This window comes from Condylura cristata, unplaced genomic scaffold (genome assembly GCF_000260355.1).
Source record: "Condylura cristata isolate star-nosed mole 26May11 unplaced genomic scaffold, ConCri1.0 scaffold00018, whole genome shotgun sequence".
NCBI lineage: Eukaryota > Metazoa > Chordata > Mammalia > Eulipotyphla > Talpidae > Condylura > Condylura cristata.
Window position 1 is genome coordinate 25,553,462 of NW_004567119.1, and position 19,294 is coordinate 25,572,755.

At 45.0% G+C, this 19,294-nt stretch overlaps 1 protein-coding gene across 2 annotated transcripts in view; it reads left to right on the forward strand.

Moving 5' to 3' along the window:
• The first annotated feature begins 566 nt into the window (after positions 1 to 566).
• TGFB2 (transforming growth factor, beta 2) overlaps positions 567 to 19,294 on the forward strand; it is a 77,238-nt gene continuing 58,510 nt past the window's right edge. Inside the window, exons 1-2 of one of the 2 annotated variants that reach the window (XM_004685437.1) lie at positions 768 to 1,114; positions 17,364 to 17,447. In XM_004685437.1, the coding sequence (XP_004685494.1) occupies positions 769 to 1,114; positions 17,364 to 17,447 (430 nt within the window). In that variant the 5' untranslated portion in view covers position 768. Of the gene's footprint in view, positions 1,115 to 17,363; positions 17,448 to 19,294 lie in introns of both variants that reach the window. The other variant, XM_004685438.2, reaches the window with a different exon arrangement.

Consider the following 19,294-nt stretch of genomic DNA (forward strand, 5'->3'; position numbering starts at 1 on the left):
TGGAGGCCACCGCGCACAGCTCCTGCAGGCCGATCATCGCCGCCTCAGCACCTCCACCCGAGCGAGTCCCGAGCACCCAGAGCCGCGCACCCGCCTCCCCGCGGCGCGCCCGGCTCGCCCCCAGCGCGCGCACACGGACACACACACACGCACACACGCGCACACACGTGTGCGCTCCGGCGATCCCGAGCTGCGGCTCCTTCTGCAATCAGCGCTGCGGTGGAAGGCCAGGCGACCCCGCTCCTTCTTTAAATACATAAATTCCCTCAGGGGCAGCCTGGGGCCCCCGCCCCGCCAAGCGCCAGAGCCCCTCCCGCCACCGCACCAGCTGCCAGCCCCCGGACCTTGTCCTCTCTTCCCTTTTGGCCGGAGGAGCCGAGTTCAGATCCGCCACTCCGCGTCCGAAACTGACACACTGAACTCCGTTTCCTCCTCCTAAATCCATTTCTGCCTCCGAGCCACTCGACTCTTCTTTCCCTCCCCCATCTCGTCGCTCCCAGGAAACTTTATCCTGCTCTCCAAAGTTAGGGTTCCCCCTGCCCCTCGTGCATTCCTATTTCCACTTTGGAAAGGACTTGCCGCTTCTTTTTAAAGGAATTCCAGCAAGCTACTTTTTTTTTCCTCTTGGACTTTGACGCTCGATGGTTTGCAAAAGTTTCGCATTAAAAAAATCTACCTGATTTGTACTTTGAGAGTTGTTGGTTTCTTTTTTACCTCCCGACCTTTTTTTTTTTCCACTTAAAAAAAAAGTTTTCCACCTTTAAAAAAATGCACTACTGTGTGCTGAGCGCTTTTCTGCTCCTGCATCTGGTGACGGTGGCGCTCAGCCTGTCTACCTGCAGCACGCTCGACATGGACCAGTTCATGCGTAAGAGGATCGAGGCCATCCGAGGGCAGATCCTGAGCAAGCTGAAGCTCACCAGCCCCCCAGAAGACTATCCAGAGCCCGAGGAAGTCCCCCCGGAGGTGATTTCCATCTACAACAGCACCCGGGACTTGCTCCAGGAGAAGGCGAGTCGGAGGGCGGCTGCCTGCGAGCGCGAGAGGAGTGACGAGGAGTACTACGCCAAAGAGGTTTACAAGATAGACATGCCGTCCTTCTTGCCCTCAGAAAGTAAGTACTGTTTTTTTTCCTTCCATTCCGAGGCTCAGCGCTGCTCTCAAACCCCCACCCACTCCGGGGCTCGCCCTTCCCTCTCCGGTCCCCGCTTGCTCTCCCCCTGCAGTCCCTCGTCCCACCCCCTTCTTCCCCAGTGTGTGATTTGGGAACCTTCGGCTCCAAAACTTTGACCTTAGACTTGATTTTTCTCCCCGTGTCCCTTCCCCCCACGCCTCAGTCCTTTCTCAGGCGTGATTCTCTTCTCTCCCCCAAAATTCTTTCCTCCCACACCGACTAGAAGTCAGCCCCCTCTGTCAACCCTGGGGCGCCCGGGGGGCTGGGGGGTGGGGGCAGAGCTGAAGCGGGAAACCTGGGTAGGTTTGCCGTCTGGGCTCCCATTGGCCTGGAGCTTCCCTCAAAATCCGGTGCAAGAAGGGTTAAAAAAAAGTGGCTCAAAACTAGCCTCTCCGGAAGGCGCCCTTTTTCGTGAGGACCTATCTGTCCTTCTCCGAGCTTTCGCTATTGTCTCTAGCACCCCTAAATTGTCAGCACAGCCAAGACAAACCCCGATTTGGAGACCCTTAGGGAAACCTACCGACAACCCTCAGTTTGGAATCTATGGCTGTTTACATCCCCCGAGGCCAGAGCTTCCAACCGAGTCCCTTTTGATTTCACCTGGAGCAGTAGAAAAGACAACCTGGTTTCTGACGACGTAGAAACAGATTTTACTTCCTGCTGTTTTCCAGGATTCCCCCAGCCCTGCTTCTTAAGATCGCCGTGTAGCAGATCGTTTTTTTCTGAAGGGTTTAGGGTTTATCTTTCTCCCCCTTGAGCCTGCCGCTGGCTCTTCTCGCAAAGGCTTCCTGAAGTCGCTTGGGCACAGTCCTAGATCTCAGAGCCAGTAGAAGACAGTCGATTTTTTTTTTCCTTACAGGCTTTTCTTGAGGGCAGTGTCCTCAAAACCAACTACCATCCAGTAGCAATGGGAATGAAGTGATTTATTCTGCATTTCCTAGGGAGGTAGGGAAAAGGACAGTTAACTTGGAATTATTTTCACATCCTTAAAAAAAGGAAGGAAAGAAAGAAAAAGAGGATGCATTCGGTGATACCTGACAGGGTTAAATACCAGGAAGAAGAAAAAGAAAAAAAAATACCACTTCAACATTTGCGTATTCCAAATCCCAAGTCATAAACTTTTCATTGGTTGCCCATTTCTCTCCTCCCCTTAACATGCTCTACATTCTTGCAGGCTCTCCGCACAAAGTCTCTGTGTCTTGCCTAAATAGATAATATGGCCATCTTGGTAATTTTATCCTAGAGGTTCTAATTGCAGGGTGGTGCTCTTCTATTTTAATATTTCTTTTTAGTTTGACGCTGGGGAGCTCTATGACTTGCCATGTCTTGTACTTGATGGACTCAGAATGTCAGCCGCTGGGTCTAACCCAGTCTTCCTGGCCACCTTCCTGGGGCTGCAGCTTCTCCTCTTCTTGTTCCAGAGCAGAGCAGATGCAGGAGATCCTGGCAAGCAGGCTGATTTTATTGTAATTATGGCTCCATCCACAACAGTGGTGATAAATAATGCTCCACCCTGGTTATTCCCCTGGGGAGGGAAAGCTTTTCTACCTGGGATGGAGCCAAGGAGATATTAGGAAAGAAAGTTCATTGTAATTAGTTCAAAACCAAGGAGACCAAACAGGGAGTTGAATCGGTTGCTTTTCCAGTATGTGCATCAGTGTTACTTGGTATTTGGGGAGACAGGCAAGTGTGTTTGAAGGAATCTGAGCAACTTATTCTGCCCTCCTTACTGCAAAGCTCTAATGAACTGCTGGCACTTTTTACACCAGGCAGGAGGTCTGATCTCTTCACTAGATAGGTGGAGAGAGCAAGTGACCCTTGGGGATCAATTCTTTGTTCTTTGGAGCAGACTCCAGTCTGGAGAGCTGATATGATCCAGTACTAGCTGAGAATCACAGCTATCACCAATTGGGGAAAATTCTCAGATTTGTAGGAATTCAGAGGGTGGCATGGAACAGCAGGGTGTGGATTCCCAACCCCCACCACCACATCAGTTAAAATTCTCTACAAATCCAGTATAAAAAATAGGCTGTCTGCTTTCCTACCAGGAAAATAGACATTTTGACGCTTGTGTGCTGTATGGAAATTTAGGAGCAGAAAGCCATATTCACAGAGGTTAATACTATTCTGCAGAGACTGTGGATAATTTTATAGCAAGTAAGTTAACTGATTTCCCAGCACTTTCTGGTTATACTGGAATATAGTGAAACTTTCCAAAAAAAAAAAAAAAGACGAAAAGAAGAAATCACTCTACCATATTTTTAACGAGCAAATTGAAAGCATAACCTTGACTTCTAAATCAGCTTTCCCCTTTTAGAACTTTTCTGCCTAGCTTTTAACTTGGCCCTCACTGGAGTGGCTGTGAGGAGAGAGTGTGCCTATCATTTCTTACAGTGATCCCGGCGAGGGTCAGAAGCCCTAGAGAGGAAGGCATGGGAACGATCTCTGGTTCATTTTTTACCACCAACTTATTAGCGTTCAGGGAGTGACTTCAGCTCAAATATTACAAGTATGCTCTGATTGTACTCAATGAGCTATATATCATTACAGATTGCTGATAGCACTTGGTGGGACATTTTCTATGGTTCAGACGAAATATTTTTAGCAATGGAGATTGAAAAGTAAAAATATAAAAGATATTGTATATGCCTTCAGGCATATTTTGTCTTAAATATTATCCTTGGCCAAGAATATTATATAAATACAGTAAATATGAATAGAACTGGCCAGTTGCCAATCTCCTAGGATGAATTTTAGTCAAGAAGGTATTTATGGGATATAAATAATACTGTGTCAACATTGAAAGAAGGGGCCTGATTAGTTTTGAATTTATTCTTATTGATCTTTTCACATGCTGTTAGCTTAACGCTCAAAGTGGAGTTATACTAAAGTTTACTGATCATTTACCCATTGGGAATTAGTGACCTACTTTTTTTTTAAGATTGTATTTATTATTACAGAAATGGGGTACAGGCCAGAGGTGTAGGGGTACGAGAGGATTCACCAGAGTAGAGAGCAGAACAGACAGATTAATAAAGTACACTCTGAGGGGAGCAGTGGGCGGGTCGGGAGAGGTCTGCTGCTCCAAGTGGGTCACCTCGGGGACAGGGATCGAACTCACACTGAAGTGGCCACAGCTTGGCTTAGACTTCACAGTGCAGCGCTCTAACTCACTGTGCCACCAGGGAGGGCCAAGGAATTAGTGAACTTCTTCTGGTCCTTCTGACAATCCACTTGAGGTTTAAGGTGCATCTATTCAAATGACACTGCGGAAGCTTTTAAGAAATTTAGAAATAGTAACTCTGTTACAGAGGATAAGAATGTGGATGATAGACTATTAAAATTGGTGTAGAGGGTGGAACAGTCAAAAAGAAAAGGGGAAGGGGGATAGATGAAGTCTCATTTTCTTTCTTTCTTCTCCCTTTCTGTTTCATAGCAGACTAGGCACACAATGCGTGTCTAACTGCAGTAACTTTGCTCCTACCCTTTGCGAACATTTGGCAAAGTCTGGAGACATATTTGCTGTCAGACTTGGGCTAGAGGACAGCTATTGGCATGTAGTGGGCAGAGGCCAGGGGTACTGATAGCATACCTAGAATGCACAGAACAAGTCCCTGTAGTCCCCTTCAACACATGTGTCTGTGTGTGTGACACACACTCAAATTATCTGGCCCTAAATATCAATAAGTCTCCTTTTAAGAACTCCTGATAGCCCTGGTATTTGTTTCTGGTTACCGACTTTGCTAATAGTATCATTTTAATGTTAAGAACCTAAAAAATAAAATGTTTCTTTGATCAAAAGAGCATTACAATGAGAGCAGTGAATAGAACGATAATCCAAAAATTCAATAAGTGGGGGTTTGAATTAGATTGTCTGGGCAGCACCCACTCTCTTATTTTGATCATAAAGTGCCTACAGTAAAGACATCAAAGCTCTCCTTCATTTAGCCTACGCCATGACTGTGTCCCTCTCCATAGGGAGTCTAGTCAGTAGCAATGGGATATTAGTCAGAAGACAGAGAAAGATGTGAGGAATTATCTTGGATTTCCCTGGCAGGGAAAATAAGCAGTTCATGCTAATGAAGAGTGCAATCTCCAGGCCAGGCAACTGAAAAAAGTAAATATTCATGCTGGTTTATTCTATCATATTGAATTAGATAAACTAAAATACACAGCCTGAAAAATCTCAATGAGGTTTTCATTGTAATTCCTTCATGTGAATGTTAAACATTTAATACCAAGTAATCTCCTTTTTGATTTATGCTGTAATTTTCCACGTGAACTCATGGCATGTAGAATGGATTCGACTGAATACTATACATGGATGTAGCTTTCTATACAGATTGTGGGGTGATTGGCCCATTGCCCAATGAAGGAAAATATCAGCAATTGCAGGAACACAGTTTTATGTTCAAGAATTTCATTTTTAAAGATTTTCTTTGTGTGTGTAAGAAAGGAGAGAGAGAGAGAGCCGAACTCCTTGATGTCCATGATGATTGAGTTATTAATACACAACAGACCAAATTTTAATTCCCCTGTTTTTATTGCATCATTGCTTGTACTAATGCTAGTGCCTGATTGTGGTTACATATAATTTAGGCCACATTCTCTTTCAGGATTTCTTTTACTTTTACTTTTCAAAGACTAAGGAAAACCCTCTTAGAAATCCAGCTTTATATTTGAAGCGGTTAGTTACACTCTTCCAAGTGAGGCCTGCTGACCTGAAGCCTCGCCTGAGGAGAGCTCACCTCAGGGAGCTGAGCTGTGGGAAGCTCAAGGGGCAAGTGGGAGTCACTTCACCTCTATGGGGACTGGAGCCTTCTTTGTCTCCACAGCGACCCCTGGGGTCTACTCAAGGGGTTGCACCTTTGGGATGACTTGCCAGGGTGACAAGCAGCTGGTATTAAGCAACCTGTTGCAGCCTCTTTCATAGGAAGGTATGAAAGACAGACCTTTTTTCCTAGAGGAAATTGTGATGTGAGGACAAGGCTAGTGACTCAGGGTTCAGCCAACATCCAAAATGGGTTAGGACCGAGGAGGCCACTGACTGCTAGCCCGTTGTCCAGAGATACAACATACTTCTAGCTGCACTTTTAGCAGATTAGGAAGAGGATTCACCAGAGACAGAGTGGGGAGCAGAACAGGCAGATTGCTGAGGGGAGCAGCGTGCAAGTCAGGAGAGGTCTGCCAGGCCATGTGGGTCACCTCTGGGGCTGGGGATCCAAATCACCCTGAGGCGGCTGTAGCTAGCTTGCAGTGCATCCTTACCCTTTGTGCCACCAGGAAGGGCCCCCTGGATGGCCTTTCTTTTTGATATCCTGCCACAGCAGTTTCCGGGGCTGTTGGGTCCTGGAGAGGATTTGGATTTGCCAGATTTGCCTGCTGGGTGCAGGAAGCCCTCTTGCTGAAGGAATCATTCCAATTGCAGATTCTGAACTGCTGATGAAATGTGTCTCTGGCCCAGATAAACAAATGCTTCCATTGTCATTTTGAAACCATATGGTATGTTTTTATTTTTTGACTATCCCTTAAACAAAGATGGCTTTTAACCTAGGAATTCAGTGTTCTTCAGGTATTTTAAATTTAATCACATGCTAGGGATTTCCTGCTGGGGTTGTTTAGATTGAGAAACTGGCTTCTGTCTTTTGTTTAGGAGACATTCACATAACCACCAGCGAGTTGGGGTTTGTCCTTTGTCTGATTTCTCTTCTGACCCCAGACTGCAGAAGTGAGTGTAGAAACACACTGCAACGCCCTGAAGCCACTGCCTTGCGTCCAGGACAGACTTGGTGGCCTTGACACTGGAGAAAGCCCCCGTTAGCTTGTCCCCTAGCTCTGAATCGCCTTCTGTTCTTCCCTACTGTAGAATATTTGCATGGACAGTGGCTAACTTCCCTTAAATAGGTCTCAGTTTCTCCTCTTATAAACATGAGAAAGATCCCTGCTTCCAAGAATTGTCAGTTTGGGCCTTGACAGGTGCAAAGAAGCACCTAGCTCTACCTCAGGCATGTTGTAGATCTGCTTTGGCTGGTGCTTATTATTCATTGAATATCAAACACATTGATTTTTTTAAAAAAGATTTATTTATTTATTCATACAGAACTGGGTACAGGCCAGAGGTGCAGGGGTGGTGAGAGGCTTCTCTAGAGACAGAGTGGGGAGCAGAACAGGCAGATTAACAAAGTACACTGCTGAGAGGAGCAGCAGGGAGTCAGGAGAGGTCTGCTGTGCCATGTGGGTCACCTCCAGGGCTGGGAGTCAAATTTGCACTGAAGCTGCTACAGCCAGCTTGTAGTGCTGCTTCCTAACCCATTGTACCACCAGGAGAGCATGTGAATCTTAGGTGACATTAAGATGCATGGGAATCTTGGGTGACATTAAGAAATACTGATACACATTAACATATGAAAGATTAAAAAGAACTATCAAAACATGACTAAAAGTTTTTCTCTGAGAACTGGCTATGCCTTACCACCTCCATCTTGTTCTTTTCTTTCTAGTTCCACCAGAATCCATTTCCTTTGCTCACTCAGAATGTTCCTTCTGTGACCTTTGCCACTTAAGGGGCAGGGGATAGTCAAAACTGATAACCCAGTATGTCTAGCACTTTCTGCTTCTCATATTAGATGGTCTTGAAAATTTGGATTTCTAGGTACGAGTTCCAGTTTCTCAGAGCGAGTCTGAGACCTTCAGGGTCTGGCCCCTCCTCCTTGCCAGCGCCACTCTTCACCAAGTTCCTGCATAATAACTATGTCCAGCTACTTCCACCTCTTTGTTTTTGTCCAAACAGTCAACTTATTGTCATACCACTGCACATTTGGTTTTACTGTTTCTTCTGCTCAGAGATCCTCCTTTTAACATCCAGTATTCTGTGAGATGTAGTTGGATACCACCCTCCTTTCTCATCAGCTGTTTTTTTTTTTTTTTTTTGCTCTGCTACATCCTCACAGCCCCGATGCTCAGCTCTATCTCAGCATTTTTTCTTTTGCAGTTGGGCGGTCTCCTTCAATGGTTTATAAACTTCCTCAGAACAGAACAAATCTGAGTTCCTGACTTATCTGGATTCTTCTAGAAGCTAGCACTCTTGGTATTTTTCCAATGACACTAATAAATGGATGAGTATTCCCCTTTAGAGAATAACCATGAACCACCAGAGGAAGGATCTATGGATCCATATCACCAGGACCGGGAGATGGGAAGAGATGAAATTACTCACCTTCTTACTTGGGAAAGATGCTGCTGGTTCATGTCTGTGCTCCAGGCAGCACCTCGCTCATCCTAGCCAGTTTTATAGGCCATCTGCATGGAAAGGATGGTGACGGTGGTGATGAGAGTCAATCACTCCTGTGTGCCAGCCATACTGAATTTGCTTCACATATGCTATTCCTGTCCTAACAAACAACACAATAGGGTCCATGCTATTATCTCTCTCATGATGTGTGTAGACATGGGCACAGCTATTTCCCTCCAGGACATGTTACTAAAAGGAAGGCTTTCTCTTGTACCACAGATGGAGGTCTTGCTACAAAGACCAGGATGCAGAGCCCATGACTTTTCTTATATCTTGCAAAATGTACTCATCCACCCAAGAGTGGTGACTCCTCTACCAGGAATGGAATGGGTGGGTTCCAGATTCTTTACCCGCCAAAGGAAGTGTAAGTCTGGCATCATCTTTCACATTCAACTTTTATCTCCGCTCTTGATTGATACCAAAATTGTGATCTCTTGAATCTTCTGGCCTTGGTCTTAAACCATAAGCATTTTCCTCACCAAAACTTCCATAATGGTGGTTGAGAGGGGATTTCTCTGAACTCTTATGGAACCCATTGATTTGGGAAGGCAGCATGGTAGCATACAATGAACATGGACTTGGGAGTCAGATGGATGTGATAAGTGAAAGAAATTACCAAAAGATGATTTATACAGAGGAACTTGTACCAAAGGAATCTCAGAGGCTAGAAGGGAAAATGTGCCCCCCCCCCCAGAGAGCCACCCCACTGCAGGCCCATGGTGTCCAGTGTTCAAGGCACATGTTTTGCTTAGCCTGTAGAACCAGCTCTCGGGTTAAGTCATCAAGGCTGCCTCTTTGACAGTGAGGTTGTTTTCTGTTGAATTCATGTCCTGCTCCTACATTATTGGCTTTCTGGTCAGGTAGTAACCCCTTAACTAAACTGACTATACTTATTTCATGTGTAAAGATGAGGAAGATAACTCCTGTTCCCTGGGCTTATGAAGAGGTGACTGTGACAGGTGTAAACAAATAGCTACTACAACTGCTTTTGGTCTTTAGTAGGTCTGTTTGGCCTGGCATCTCAAACATCATATTTTATATGCCTGGAAGAGATACTCTGGTTGCTCTTCAGATCAGAACTTTTATATGCCTAAAAGAAATTATGCATTATAACATACCCTTGCTGAAAAGTGAGAATCTGTATTTTAGAAATGATCAAATGGAAACAATGTCAGTCATTGAACTGCAGGGTTCCTAAGCATCCATAGTAACTCACAGAAAATAAAACTGAGTGGAAGCATGGTTTGCCCTCAAAAAATGTTTCTATTTGGTAAATTTGAAGAGCTGTGAACTGTTAACATCCATCTCTAGAACCCAAAGCGGGAGGTCCACGTAATAGACTCCTCTGACCTAGGACCTTGTACTCTGAGCTCAACGCATTCATTTCCAGTTTTGATTTTTTGACATCTCAAGATGTTATCAGTTGTTTCACATTTTACCAAATATATTTCACATCATTTTGAGGAAAACATACTGAAATTATTATTTTTTTTTTTAAAGATTTATTTGTGCATACAGAACTGGGGTACAGGCCAGAGGCTCAGGGGCAGTGAGAGGCTTCACCAAAGACAGAGTGGGGAACAGAACAAGCAGATCGACGAAGTACACTGCTGAGGGGAGCAGTGGGTGGGTCAGGAGAGGTCTGCCGCGCCATGTGGTCACCTCCAGGGCTGGCGGGAATCGAACTCATGTGGAAGTGGCTTTAGATTCTCAGTGCTGTGCTTTAACCCGCTGCGCCACCAGGGAGGGCCCGATACTGAAATTATTTTACCTGACCTCTCTGACTATGTATAGGAGTCACACACAACTTGCCACTTTATCTCTGAGTCACCAATTCCAGGACAAAGGATGTGTTTATACAAGATGTGCAAAGGCTGCTTCTGGTGACTATGTTTTTGGGCCCACTTCATCCTCTCCTCCCTGTTCCCCTGTCTCTCATCACCTCCCTGCTGTAGTCTCTGTTGAGAAAGAAGCCAGGACATTTGGGGTCAAGTCTGAGCCAGGTCAGGCAGCCATAGTTCAAGTGCCAAGGCCTCTCGTCACCTCCAAAACCAGATACCGGCCACATCATTTCTTAGCTGTCAGGGAACTCATTTAAAATAGATTTTAACACTGAGATGGATGACATTAGGGAGTAGACATTTCAAAGAGGAAGAAGATAGATGAGAGGAAAGGGAGGTGGTTGGGAGTCACCGCCCAAGATTTGGGGAGGAAATGACACTTAGGACGCGGTATCAAAGAGTCATTAAGCGTGCATCCTGGCTTCCTGGGGTGCTGGAGTGAATCTGCTGCCCTCTGGGAGAAAGATAGCGCTGCTGTCCAAGAGGAAATACATGCTTTCACATCTCTTCAATGGAGGGGCAGCGTCAGGGTGCTGAGAAAACAATTCTTTTATGAGCCAGACCTGCCTTCCCTTCCCAATTGATTATTTGGATTGATACATCATAGATGTAGAGCTTGGCTGATACTTTAGCCCCAAGAAAATTGAGGAGTGTAAGTTAATTAGAAAACAGTCTCCAAGAGTCTGGTCTTTCCAGATGTCGACATGTTGGGGATGTTGTGAAGAAGAGACTGTTTCTGAAAAAAGAATGTAGGACTGGGTATTTGAGAATAAGACAGTTTGGGGAGAGAGAGTGTGGATTTCAGCAAATATTTCAGGTTCTCTCCAGTTTCATGGAGGAAAGAGGAAAACATGGCCTTCAGCATGGTTCTGTCCATTGGCTTCCCTCTCTAAACCACCACATTGACATATCCCACATCTCTCCTGACAGACTAGTTCACCACTAATGGCTCATTTATAACACTTGGCTGCTATAGGAGTCCTTACCTGTTACTTCATCTTATGAAAGATAATGTAAAGTTGGGTTTGAGAAAGACCTGACTGACACTGGGCTATGCAAATCTATTAAGAAATACCATAAATTGACCCTTGTTAGTGGCACAGTGGGGTAAAGCACAGCACTGAGAAGCTGAGGCCACTTCCCGCATGAGTTCGATCCCTGCCTGCGGGGTGGGGGTGGGGTGGGGTGAGCACATGGCACGGCAGACCTCTCCGCTGCTCCCCTCAGCAGTGTACTTTGTCGATCTGCCTGTTCTGCTCCCCACTTTGTCTCTGGTGAATCCTCTCACCGCCCCTGCACCTCTGGCCTGTACCCCAGCTCTGTGTGCAAATAAATCTAAAAAAAAAAAAAAAAGAGTAAAAATAAACTTGTGTAATAAAAAAAAAAAGAAAGAAAAAGAAAAAGAAATACCATAAATAATAGAACATTGTGGATATATTTTTTAAAAGATTTATTTATGCATACAAGAACTGGGGTGTGGGCCAGAGGGGCAGGAGTTGAGAAGATTTACCAGAGACAGAGTAGGGAGCAGAACAGACAGATCTTCTGAAACACACTGCTGAGGGGAGCAGTGGTGAGACAGGAAAGATCTGCATCACCATGTGGGTCAGCTCCCTGGCTGGGGATTGAACTTGCTGCTTCTTTGGCTGTGGATAGTTTCATAATGCTGAGACGCAACCCCTTGTGCCACCAACAAGGCCCCTATTGTGTATATTTTTAAAGGTGCTATTAAAGCACTAAAATATTCACTGTGGCCAATACATGGGAATTTTCTGGGAAGTATAATTTAATTTTTCTGTTGGGGATTTATTTTCATGTTGGTAACTCACAGCTCAGTAGACCAAATCAGTCAGAGCTTATTCTTTCTAAATCAGATTCATTGGTCACTTTCATTCTTTCCATTTAGAGGTTTTATTTCTTGTTCTCATCTGTCCCCCATTTTTGCTTCAGCTTTGACATCTTACTGACAATAGCACTGAAGTTACTTCTACTTGATTTAATGTTAACTTTTATTTTTCTGGTTGAGAAAGTGCATAAAAGGTGGATGATGGCCCTCCCTGGTGACGCAGTGGGTTAAAGCATTGCACTAAGAAGCTAAAACCTCTTCAGCATGAGTTTGATCCCTGCCCGTCTTGGAGGTGACCCACATGGCATGGCAGACCTCTCCTGACCTGCCCGCTGCTCCGCTCAGCAGTGTAGTTTGTCAGTCGGCCTGTTCTGCTCCCCACTCTTTCTCTGGTGAAGCCTCTCACCACCCCTGCACCCCTGGCCTGTATCCCAGCTCTGTATGCATAAATAAATAAATCTTAAAAAAAAAAAGTGGTGACCTGATTCTACTGAAAGTCAGAAAGACTACATGGCTTCCCTGGTGGCCTCATGCTTAAGACTATCACCTAGAGGGCCCACCTTGATGGCTTGAGTAATCCCCAGCCAGGGAGCTGACCCACACGGTGCATCTGGTGAATTCTCTCACTCCCTGCACATCTTCTACCAAAAAGTAAATAAATAAAAGTTTATGGAAACGATAAAAAGACAACAGAGGGAAGATATTTCTTAGCAGCAGGTGGATGTTTGTTAAAGAACTCTCCCTCATCCTCCTGAGGTTAGTCAGGAGTTTCTGTGAGGACGTGTTTCCACATTTAAGCTCACACCTTGGCCTTTGGGGCTGCAGAGTTTGGGAAATGAAACAGAGAAGTACTCTCGGAGTCCTGACGGAAAGGATGTCGCTGGCAGAACCAAAGCTGAATTATGGCTGCTGCCTCAGGTGTGAAGCATAGCCTGCTAAAGCCCCTGTTGGTGTGGGTGTGTCTCCTGCACCTCCTCAAGTGTGAAGCATAGGTTAGAGTGTGTTGACTGAAGAGACCAATCTGTGCTCTAGTCCTGAACAACCTCTCTGCCCTTCTCCTTGGCCTGGGGTGTCTGGTGCTCATTTGTCTTAGAGAGAGGTGGACTACAGAAGAACTCCACTGTCAGAAAATATCACTATCAATAATGAAGCCATGTGCGCAGAACCATGCCTGATTTCATTAACTCTTAGGCTCTAGTATTTGGGTTGCAGAAAGGGCAAGCTGACCTGAGTCTGTATACCTTTGGGACCAGAGTTTGCCCTTCTCAGTAGCATTAGCTGGGGATTCTCAGAGTAGAAACGTATTCCACTTTTGGTGTTGGGAAGAAATGATAGTTTCCTCTTAGGGAATCATGAGAGAGATGTGTTATATCTTTATGTGGTAGGGTCAAGGGGTTTTGAAACAAGTGCCAATTACTTTGACAAAGTTCAGTTAAGTATTTCTAATCACATTCAATTCTGCTTAAGATATCATGGCAGCAGGAATGTCTTTATCTCTACCTCATAGACATTTTTGCACTACAAAAACTCCTACCTATACAGAACAAATAACTCCAATGTGGGTATCATGTTTCCTTGATCCACTTATTTGGGCTATTTTTAGGTCAAATGAGATTTTGTTAAAGGTCTTCCTAACATACAAGCTTTTTCTGGTGGTTCTCAAACTTTGCCCTACAAATGCTTGCTCTGTACTGCTGATTAAGTATGCAAGTTCCTAAACTGCTGTGTCCCATCCATGACCCCTCAGGTTATTATTCAGTGGTTTAAGATGGGGCCTGCAAAACTGCCTGTTGACAAGAAGATCAGGTGATTTTTGAGGCAGGTAGTTTGGAAATATACTCTGGGATCACTGTGCCTTTTTGTTTTGTTGCTTTATTTATTTTCTGCTTCATTGCAGACAAAAATGACCCCCAATTTTATAGTTACCTTCATGGTCTTTTTGCTAGACTGCCAATTACCCATGCAGTAATATAATCCTAGGATATAAGGCTTCTCTGAGCCAGAGCCCCCATTAGCCATAAATGAGTATCCCAGTACTTTTAAAAGTGTAATTTCCGTACAAAGACTAAAAGAAAACTCAGATTTTTTATAGGGCCTCAACATTTTGTATAGGCATTTCCATAAGATCTCAGTGACCTAAAAAAGTGTACCCAGAATATAATGCCATGTAAACAGATTGCTGACATTTTTTCCCCCTTTAAACAACAACAACAACTAAGAATTGCTTCTCTGGCTTAAATAGTGACAATTTGCGTCACTTCTATCTCCATCCAATCATGATCTGAACTTCTGAGTTGCTGTATCAGAAGTTTGACCTGGCTAAAACAAATTAACAATCAAAAAAACACAGGAGAAAAGACAGACAGGAAAGAGAAGATTTTAGTACAGAGGCTTTATAGCAGAGTGAGAGTAAACTGAAAGTGTATTCTAGAAGATTGTTGCTGGGAAGTTGCAAACAATGTAATTACCCCATCCTTCCATCAACCTGGGTGGTCTGGGCACTTTTGGGGGGGGGGATGCTCCTGTTCTGGTCATAGAAGTGTCCCTCTTCAGGATCACGACACTACTGGCCTGAAGAAGGTGCTGTTTCCCAGGGAAAGGAGTTAGATCCCCCCAAGACATGCATAGTCTGAAGAGAAAGTGTTGCTAACCCAGCATTCACTCTGCATGGTCTACCTGCCTCAGGTGACTTCTATATTTCAGATAACTTTCAGCCTCTCTGGTTAGAGGGGAGCTCTGAAGGAGAAGATTTTAATTTGCTAATCTTGGGATAGTTTATACCCCACGTAGCTTCCTATCTTTGCTATCTGGTTATTGGAGGGAGTTTTTTCTCTAAGATGGTGGAGCAGGCTCTAAAGATAAATGACCTCGTTGCTTCTTGGTGAAAGCACCTGTGAGCAGATGTCCTGGACGCCTTGGACCCTGGTCTTCCAGGCCACCAATCCTGCTGTTACAGGGCACCCCAGTGTGAACTAGGCTACCTGTCTGTGGGACCTCACCTGCATGCTTAAAATTCAGTTGTACTGCAGACACACACAAAAGGGCCAGTAATGGGTTTATTTAGAAAAGGGGAAGAGAAAAGGAAACAACCCAAGGAAAGAGAGAGGGATATAAAATAACTGGAATATCTTACCGGCTGGCTGGCTTGGAGCTCTGGTCACAAACTAACTGAAAGGCTGGAGTCATGCCTTCCAGAGCACCATTTCCCAAGTGAGCCAGCCAGCCATAGAAAATGGCTCCCTATTTATCCCCCAAAGCCCCAGGATGCCTGCTTAGCTCCGCCCTTGGGTCCTCACATTTCTCTCCCTGGTACTGCTGGGAGTTGTAGTTTCCAATCCTGGAGTAGGTGGCAGAGTCCAGAAAGCTGGAGTACTGGGGAGAGTCCACAAAACTCTGCAGAGTTCCTTTAGGACATCTTTCCCCTTAACACTGCCACTTTCCCATCTGTCAGTTAAAGACTCCAGGTTGATAATCATGTCCTGGGGACCTTGTGAGTGGGCTGAACATTGAAGTTACAGGGTCTGGGAAAAGATTTCATGACACCATCTTATGAGATTATGTTTTATGATTTTTTATTGCAGCAGAATTGGTATGTCACGTTATATATCTTCAGATGCACAACATTATCGACGTGGTCATTGTGTACACAGTGACATGATCATCACATCATGGTCCTCTGCTTACCCTCCATCATCAAAATTAGCAATTTATTTTCTGGTGATGAGAACATTCCTGAGCCCTGTGTCAGCAGCCTCACATGTGCTGAAGAGTATTCATGGTCCATTTTAAAAGTGGGAGATAAAAGGTCCCAACCTGGTGAAAATTGAGGAAGGAGTCCCATCAGCTCTTCTTCTTTTGTCAGAGGATGTTTTTCATCAGGTGTGAGTGCTCTAACACTTGCCCTGGTCCCTGGCAGGTGTGTGGTTCTAATCTGTGTGAGGTGCAGGCGAGAATCTACTCAGGCCTGCTTAGCCTGCTGTCAAGGATTCACTTATAAAATAGTGAGCTAGCTACTGTTATTACCCACTGTGCTCACCTTCTGCTTGTCAGTATCTTTTAAACATATCCTCTCATTTCAATCTTCCAGAACACCCTCAGGGGTAGTATTACAAAGTCCTCTTCCTCTCAGCGAAGCGGAGGTGTGTGAATGAAGACTGCAGGAGATCAGTGACCTGCAAGGTTTCTACCTCCAACTTCTCAACAAAGTTCCCATATGAATTCTTGACTGTGCCCCAGAGTTTTTGAATACACAGCAATATTTTTATCTTCAGTTTGAGGTTTGGGGTGGTCTATTTTCTCTTGTAGGACTTTGATGACAGTCACCTAGACCTAGGTGCTGTAACTTGAGTGAAAGCAAAGTTCAACATTTCAGGCCATACTAATAATCCTTTGTGATATACTGAAAACATCCCTGGTGGCTCTTGCTTTTAAAACTGGAGCACAGCAGCTTTAAACCAATATGTACTTGCATTTATGACTGGAGAAGGAGTTTCTGTGTGCGGGTAAGAAATGATGACAGCTGGTTTTAAGAAAACCAAAATATGGCCAGCCAAATGAAAAACAGAGCGGTGTGTTTAATAGGTAGGCTGCCTTTTGTCAAAGGAGGTCAGGACTCTCCGATTCATCTTTAATATAAATCAAGGTATTTATTTTACTGTTTCAGTATATAAATTGTACATGGTTATTTTTTTTATATGGTTATTTTTTTTAAAAGATCTATTTATTTATGCTTACAGAACTGGGGTACAGGCCAGAGGTGTGTGGGTGAGAGGATTCACCAGACACAAGTGGGGAGCAGGACAGGCAGATCGACGAAGTACACTGCTAAGGGGAGCAGCAGATGGGTCAGAGGTCTGCCACACCATGTGGGTCAGCTCCCTGGCCAGGGATCGAACTCGTGCTCAAGTGGCTTCGGAGAGCTTCATAATGCGCTTCATAATGTGGTTGCGCCACCAGGGAGAGCCCTGTACATGGTTATTCTAACCCTAGAGTGTGTGAAGGGGGAAGCGGGATTCAGGAGGCTGACCGTTGGTATAAGGGATGCAGAAAGGTCTGGTCCGTCAGCCTCTGTCCCTGAGGAGCAGGGACCTTATATTCCTGGGGAAAGATAAGAATATCAGTGAATCCTCTTCTACATTGAATCTTTGTATAGTTCTGTGCGAGGCTTCTGCTCAGTCAAATAGTAATGACTGTACTTTTTAAAACTCCTAGCTGTCTGCTCAGTTGTTACAACACCCTCTGGCTCAGTGGGCAGCTTGTGCTCCAGACAGTCCCAGGTGCTCTGTGGGTACCTTGGTGAGTACATCCACTGCTTTCTACCTCATTTGACGTAGTGCTAGAAAGTTCGCCTTCGTGTTTGTCTCCTGTGGGGAAGTGGTCAGGGGTCAGGGAGAATTCTGACACTGGCCTGAAGCTGACCGGTGCCAGGGGTGCCCAAGTTTCCTTGTCAGATTTCACACGAGAAAGACCTCGTGAATGGCTTTGAAGTAACTTGCTGACTTGCTTAGAGTGTCCAAAGAATGGATGGTGGGTGTCAGAGATATGTGTTCTGGGACTGCAGAGTGATTTTGAATATTGGTTCCCTGACCCCACCATGGATGCTACACTCTGGAGGGTGGACAGCACAGCCAGAAAGTCAAGGGTCCTGTCTTTGTACCTTATTTGTATCAATGTTCTTTTTCCTGGTACAGAATAGTTGCTCAATTAATGTTTCTTACACTGAACCGAAGAAGGCAATTTTTCCTTCTTTGGGACTTTGAGGAGAGGCCTGGGGAGGCTGCTCTGATGCCTTCCAGTTGCTGTGTCTGGGATGCAGGAGGGAATGGATTGCTGTGGGTTGGGCCTTCAGCTGTCTGGACTTGGGTTCTGAACATTTGCTCAAGTCACATAGCCCTGCCCCTTAGTCCAAGCCCCTCAGAGCCATGTTAGATTGGGGACAGAGAAGTTTAGAGATCTCAGTCCTTATAGATGTGGAACGTTTATCAATTGAGCCCATTGTTATGGAGTGCTAACTGTGTGCGACCCCTGTGTGCCAGGGGTCGGAGTCTACTCAGCAAAGAGCAGGAGGCAGAACATCCTGATGCTCAAAAACTCACTGCTCTGCTCACCCCACCATTGTCCCTAACCTGTGCTTAGGGAGAGAGGAAATGGCCCTCCATCTTGACACTGGTTAAAGCTGTGTGTTTGAGACCTCGGAAGTTTGCATTACAATCATATGATGCCATTTAATGATGGGGATACATTCTAAGAACTGCATTGTTAGGTGATTTTGCTGTTCTGTGAATGTCATGAAGTATAATTACACCTACACTGTACGGGTGGTCTGTTGGGATGTCCACAGTATGTGGGGTCCGTCGCTGACTGAACCATTGCCAAGTGATGTGTGACTGTGGAATTGTAGTTCCAGACAGACAAAAGAAATGATTTCATTACCTTTTCTGGAGCCTACTTGGTAGGTTATGATTTCCTGCAGTTTATCATGCTAAACCTTGCTTTTTGTTTACAGTGGTCTAAGCTAAAGTTTCCTCGAGAAAATGGATTCTGCTAAAAACAATTTATTTTAGCATAGAGAGACCAGAGTGGCTGACATGAATGAGTGGATGAAACTATACATACTGACACAGATTACAATTTGTTTTTAGTCTTTTCAGTAGTACTGGGTTTTACTATCTACACCAAAAAGTCTATTCATTCCCTGCCCCCTCTGCCCCCCACCATAGCTTTCGGAAAAAGAAAAACAAAGAGAATGAGAAATGGAAAAGGTTTTCAGGCTGTCACTGTATTCCTGGGACTTAGGCATCTCACCCCCAGCCTGCACACTGGGGTCAAGAGAGGAGGCCCCCTCTGTAGGAAGTTGCAGCTTGGAGGGTAAATGCCTGGTCCTTCGTCATGGGTCTCTCTGGTGTCAAACCCCAAATTTGAATTTTTAATCGGCCTCTGCTCTGTGTCACACCGAAGCCCCCAGACACTTCCCCTTTCCGGTACTTTCCCTTGGGAATTCTGCCCATATATTTGTTAATTTTCTCACCTATGACTTTGGATTGATTTACTTTTCATCTTTTCCTCCATAAGTGGAGAGGCCCACCCTGGTTCTTTGTGTGGGTTTATGGGTTTTCTTCTCAGACACTCCCTCTCACTTGGGG